Below are 6,735 nucleotides of genomic sequence, written 5' to 3' on the forward strand. Positions count from 1 at the left end.
AATTTTTTATGAATGATCAATTTTACGCAAAGCTTCTAGCCCCTTAATTGAAGATTTAAATAGTTCACATATAAAAAGGTTTTAATATATTTGATTGGTCGTCCCTAAATATAATATTTCAATGATAAAAAAAGACAGAAAATGTAATTTATAAAAAATTAATATTACAATGGTATTTTGTATTAATAAAAATTTATTTCAAAATGAAGCCAATCCGTTTGGTTGCACAGAGTGTTAGAAGGTGGAAAGTAAATTTAGTAATTTAAAATATTTCAAGAATATCCGAACATAGAAACTATTAAAGAGCCCACACTAGTTTTTTTTAAGGAAAACTTTTTCTTCTTTTTTACTTCTATTTTCATTATTAGTTGAAGATGGAGTTTGGGGTAACTTTTATTTTGCACAACAAGGTGAAGAACAAGGTGAAGAAGATAAAGATAAATATCAAGGAAGAGAGAGTATAATAAACTCTAATAACATCCTCCTTTATTTTAGAATTTAACTAATAAAATTAATAACACTAATTTCATCTCTCAAGTGGAGAAACTGATTAGTTTTGATCGCTTTCATCAGAACATCTGTCAGATGCTTCTGGGTGCTATAGTGCATAACTTCTATCAATCCATTATGAACCTGACTTCTCAGAAAATGATACTTAGTCTCAATATGCTTGTTTATCCCATGTAGCACTGGGTTCCTGACAAGATTGATTGCAAACTTGTTATCAATCATCAACTTTAGAGACTTGTTTACCTTGATCTTCAGATCATGCAGTAAATTCAGAAGCCAAACAGTTTGATATGCAACCACAACACCTGCAATATATTCAACTTCACAGATTGACAAATCAACAACTGTTTACTTCTTGGAACACCAAGAAATAAGACCTCTCATATACTTAAGAAAATATCCAGAAGTACTTCTTATGTCAACTCTGTTTCCACACCAATCAGAGTTTGAGTAACACATCAGCTCTGACTTAGTCTTTTCTCCATAAGAGAACAAAACTCCATATTTCAGAGTTCCCTTAATATACCTCAAAATCCTGACAACAACTTGATAATGAGACCACTTATGTTTACTCATGAACCTACTAACCATTCCAACTGCATAGCAAATATCAGGTTTAGTATTACACAAATACCTCAGAGATCTAACTAACTGCTTGAAAGTTGTAGCATCTACATCATCACCTTCAAGATCAAAGTCCAATTTGTGATTTGTTTTTGTAGGTGTGACCGCGGCCTTATAATTCAGCAGGTCAAATCTCTTCAGAAGCCCAAGTTTATACTTCAGCTGATGCAAAATGATACCCTTCGCAGAGTACATAATCTTCATCCCTAGAAAATATATCATATTTCCTAGACCAGTTATCTCAAACTCATTCATCAGCACCTTCTTGAACTTAGCTATCTCGTGTTCACAACTTCCTGTTAGTAATATGTCATCAACATACAGATATTCCAAGATCATATTACCTTCAAAAATATGCTGAACATAAACTCCATACTCCATCTGACACTTTATGAATTCTTGGAGCTTGAAAAATGAATCAATTTTGAGATTCCAAGCTCTAGGAGCTTGTTTTAGTCCATACAACACTTAATGTAGTATGTACACCATCCCTTCCTGATTCTTTTTCACAAATCCAGGAGGTTGTGACACTTATACCTCTTGTAATAGACCATTAAAAAAAATACAAATTTCATATCTAAATGCATCAAAAGCCAATTCCTGTTAGCAGGTATCGCAATTACCAATCTGATTGTTTCATGTCTCGCTACAGGAGGAAACACATCAAGGTAGTCTAACCCAGGTTTCTGTAGAAAACCTCTTGCCACTAACCTTGTTTTGTGTTTTCCAATTGAACCATTTGGCTTCAGTTTCACCTTGAAAACCCATCTGATGTTGATGGCTTTCTTATTCTTTGGAAGCTCAGTCAACTTCCAAGTCTTGCTGCATTATATAACTTTAAGTTCTTCTTTCATTGGCTTCATCCATACTTTCTTCTTGAGCTCTTCTTTAGTACTCATTGGTTCATTATCTACTAACATGGCACACTTAATGACTTCTCCTTCAGAGTCTACTTCAGTATCTTGCAGCATGTCACACTCTGCAAATTTTCTTGGAATGTTTTTGATTCTTTGTGGCCTCTGAACTTGTTCAGAATCTTCTTCGGACACTAGAATAGTATCAGATGCTGGACCCCCAGAAGTACCACCTTCATAGGCATGACCACCTTCAGAGTCTGGAATATTCCCAAAGTCGGGCTTTCCACCATGTAAGACCCTAATTTTGACCCTAAGATCCCTCATGGCATCATATCATTGCACATTGCATTTGCCTCAAGGATCATAGCATCTTGGCTCCTAACCATAGGTTGGGACTTGTGGGAGTTGGTTTGAGACCACAAAGCATGCTTAAATTGTATATTGTTGCTTTTATTATTTTGTTTACTAACCAAAAGCACAAAAATATGTCACTAACATCTTTTGTTTTCTAGCTTGAGCAACCATGTGATCCAAGGCTCTTAGGAGGCCCCTATGCTCAAAGAAATGGCCAAGTGAAGATGGAAGCAAGCATGAAAATGGTTCCCAAAGCTCTCAATCATCATATATGCCTCCCAAGTATCTCAATTTGTCAATTTGATCAAAGCAAACCAAAGGGCTTGAGGTTTATTTCCCAAGGAAACCTTAATTCATCTGTGCATCAACTATGCCTTGCTCATGAAGCAACCTCAACCCATGATCAAATACAATCAAGTTAAGTTCTTTCATTCATCATTTCATTCATATTTAAGCTTATTTGAGCGTCCTCAATCATTCATTCATCAAGATTTGAAGTTTGGACTTGAGAAGTTGATCAGTCAATTCATCTGACTATTTTGAAATCCACTGAGACCTAACTTTTGATGTGTTTGTCAAATGAATATGACCCCAAGAGCAACAATGTTCTTAAGAACCATATGAACAACTTTCATATTCATCAAAAATTGATTTGAAGCTTGGAAGGTCATCATCCATTTCAAAACATTATAGGTTATTTTGACTGAAACCCTAATTTTGGGTCAACTTCCCAAGGACCTAACTCACTCATTTTTCATGATTTTAAGGTGGGATCAAATGCACTGGAAATTTTAAGATGTCTAACTCATTTGTTATGTTGAACAAATTTTCATAATCCTAAAATAAGTACATGTGATAATGCAAAACATTATAGGTCACTTTGGACCAAAGTCATTGAAATGTTAAAAAGTCCAACTTCAAGTGCCCATAACTTTCTCATCAACAATCCAAATGATGCAAAATTTAAGTCAAAATTGATTTTCTTGAAACTAATACAACTTTGATGTTGAAGGTTTTGTCATTTGAGGCTTGAATCATTGAAACAGAGGGGCTTGAAGTTGGTCCATTTTGGAAAATTTCACATGCACGTGTTTTGCACCTTGAACTTTATGACCAATTTTCATTAATTTCCCAATTCCAAATGGATTTTTGTTTAACATAACAATTGATCCTCATGTCAAGACCTTTCATTTTGGTAAGAGGTAGTTTCAAAGAGGAGAAGATTCATGTGCATTTTTAGAAACCATTCGAAAACTCCATGCACACTCCAATTCCCTTACATCTGCACGTCCAAAACTATTATGCTGATGTTAAGCTTGCATTTCCAATTCGATTTGGGCCCTCCATGCGCCTGTACAGGCCCATGCATGGAGGCCTTCATCACACATGCATATGAAATTCCCATGCTTCCATTGCCATTTGCTATAAATAGAGTTGCTTGGCTTCATCATTCATTAACCTTAAGGCGCCTTAGATGCTGCAGAAGTGAATCCTCACACCCTACCAAAGGAATTTTGCTCTTTCACTTGAAATTTTCAGATCCAATTTTCAACTTCATTGGTTGATTATTGGACTATAATTCCTTAGCCTTGCTCTATCTCCATCTCCAGAACACACTGCAATCAAGAGTTGGAAGAGATCATGCTCCATAGATTTGCATTTCAGAGGTGGATGTTCAAACTTTTTTCAATCGAAACTCATTGATTATAGCTCATTTCTTGTGTTTATTGGCTTGGCTGAAGTCCTCTCATAAGAGGCATTTGAATTGTGCATTTAATTTTGTAAATCCATTGAGTTCAGATTGAACACCATTATTTTCCACCTCTGATTTCTCTTCCTATGAGGATCTAGAGTGAAAACCAATGGTACAGGGGTGATGTACATCACCCCAGCTTTCCAATGATATGAGGATCGCTTCATTTGGTTAAATTTTCCATACCTGCAACTTTGGCCGGAATCTTCATGTTCACCGGAGAAGACGGTGGTGTACACCACCGTCCCTTTGCCATTTTTAATCTGAGCCATTGGATGTGTTTTCCAGATCTAATCACAACTCTCCATTCTTATGACTTTTTTAAATACGCTGTGTGTCTCAGTTGACTTGGATCTATGATGCGCGCGGGCCTGTGAGCCACTTGATGTGCCAGGTCATTTAATGAAATGAATCCAACACGCCAAATCTTTTTCTATTTTTCATTTTCTGATTTAATTTCTTTTTATTTTCTTTATTTCATTTTATTTCAAAAAATCATAACTCTTTCATTTTTTATCCAAAAAATATGGGACCAATTGCATTATTTCCCTTTTTAATTCTAGTTTATGAAAATGATTTTTAATATTTTTTATTTTGTCATTTGATATTTTTTGTGAATTTTCTCTTTTCTGGTTATTTTTAATTCATTTTAAATAGTTTCCAATATTCAAAAAATACAAAAATGTTTTCTTAAGCTCTTTGAATGATGATGAATCTATGAAAAATATTCTCATCAATTTATTAATTGATTTGAGATTTATTTGAGATTTTAGTTCAATTAGGTTATTTTTTATTCATTTTTAATTGTTTAAAAATAGTTTCTGATTTCTAAAAATGCTGAATTTTTTTGTCAAACTTTGTTTCACCTTGTTGAACTTAGGATGATCCATTTGGACTTTTCAGAGTTGATTTGAAATGGATTTGAAGTTTGACCTTTATTTGTTTATTTTAATTAAAGTATTATTTAAATTTTCAAAAATATCAAAAATATTTTATTTGTTTCTTGACCTTTAAGCATCATTTTGCTTCTGTTTACTATTGTTTGACCTTGATTCCATTTATCTTTGGACAATGTACTTTGCTTATCTCATTTGAATTTCAATTCATGTATATTCTTATTCATCTTCTTCTTCATCTTTTTTCTTTTTGATCAATGAGTTAAAGATTGGTGGTTAGCCTTGATATATGGGAGATTTAATCTTCCTTGATTCAAATCTAATTCATCTTGATCAAAGATCAAGTGAATGGCTTTGCATTAAGGATAGGTTGCTTCTTGATCAAGCAAAAAACCTAAATCAATACAAGATCATTCTTCTTTTCTTTTGGCATGGCAAGTTGTAGGAGCTTGACTTACTAGTCAAGGTCTCTAACTTATGTTTGTTGCCTATATTTTATTAACCAGCCTCAGATAGGTGTGACTACTATATTAGTCCACTTACGATTGCTTAACACAGCGCTAAATTGCCTTATGGCACACTAACACTAACTATTGACCATTAACTTTTAATTCAAGTCATTTAAATTCTTGCAATTTACTTCAATGCAATTTAATATCTTGTTCATTATTCATTTGCTTTTCCCCTTTGCTCACTTGAGCTCATGTTTATGTTAATGCAATTTGCCTTTTGCTCACTTGAGCACATAGTTGTGTATATACTATTGGGCTTGTGTTGTTTTTTCTGTTTGTGTGAACTAAATGCAAAATGGACAAAAGGACTTAGATTTTAGGATATTCCCTATGCAAATGGAGTCAAAGAGCAACTAGGCCTCATGCCTTTAGAATGCTATAAAAGAAGAAAATGTCAAAGAGCAACTAGGCCTCATGCCTTTAGAATGCTTAATCTTGAAGAAGACTTGAAAGGACCAAATCTCTAAACTCACTCTTGTCCATTCTTTGTTTGAATTATAGAACTTTTTGATGTGTGTTCTTATGTGCTAGGGATCCCAAAATTGCCAAGTAGAAGAATCATTGTCATGAGCATCCAAAGTGAGAGATACAAAAGCCATTGGAAGATTCCTAGGAGCTTGCTTGATTTTGTGCTTGATTGCTTGAGTTATTTGCTTATTGCTTACTATTCCAAAGGAAAGGGAACAACTTGGATCATCACTATGATCTCAAGAAGGGAACTCCATTTGTGGTTTTATTTCTCCTCCTTAACCTTTTGTATGTTTAGGACTTAGCCATTCTTCTTCTTCCCTCCACTCTAACCCAAGCCAAAACTTTTGTGCAAACATTAACATTTGTTTTCAAAATTAGAAACCTAAGCATTATGCTTTTGATTTTCAAACTTCTTTTCATAACACTTATTTTGAATTGAATTCTAAGTCAACTTTGACCATACTTTGTAAATACTTTTCATTGGTAAACACAACTCACTCAATTGCTTTTGTGGTTTCAATGGCCACTTTTCCCAAAGCTTTTCATAAACATTAACTATTAGGTTTTAGCTATCCTAGTGGATGATATAATGCTCACCTCTATCCTTAATGATGGACAATAAGTCTTCCATGCTTATTATAGGGTTAACCCCTCACTAGCATGTTAAAGCTCTCCTCACATGGTGGATTTGTGGTTTTAGGTTGAGTTTTCTCCCTTTGATAACAAAAGACCTTAAGGCTTTTGGACCAATTAATTCA

The 6,735-nt window shown here is 34.1% G+C and overlaps 1 protein-coding gene across 1 annotated transcript; it reads right to left on the reverse strand.

The window, feature by feature from the left end:
* Positions 1-766: 766 nt before the first annotated feature.
* On the reverse strand, positions 767-1,515 carry LOC127122387 (uncharacterized mitochondrial protein AtMg00810-like). Its single transcript, XM_051052727.1, has 2 exons — positions 1,145-1,515; positions 767-815 (listed from the first exon to the last, which is right to left on the reverse strand). Exons 1-2 carry the CDS (start codon positions 1,513-1,515, stop codon positions 767-769), a joined length of 420 nt encoding a protein of 139 aa, XP_050908684.1.
* Positions 1,516-6,735: the final 5,220 nt, after the last annotated feature.

The sequence above is a fragment of the Lathyrus oleraceus genome, chromosome 2, assembly GCF_024323335.1.
Source record: "Lathyrus oleraceus cultivar Zhongwan6 chromosome 2, CAAS_Psat_ZW6_1.0, whole genome shotgun sequence".
Lineage (NCBI taxonomy): Eukaryota > Viridiplantae > Streptophyta > Magnoliopsida > Fabales > Fabaceae > Lathyrus > Lathyrus oleraceus.

What these genes read in the sequence shown, in the direction of transcription:
- LOC127122387 (XM_051052727.1), bottom strand. Translation starts at nt 1,515, where the DNA reads ATGGAGTATGGAGTTTATGTTCAGCATATTTTTGAAGGTAATATGATC. An exon ending in CAGTTAGTTAGATCTCTGAG is followed by an intron (nt 816 to 1,144) that starts GTATTTGTGTAA and finishes AATATATTGCAG; the next exon opens with GTGTTGTGGTTGCATATCAA.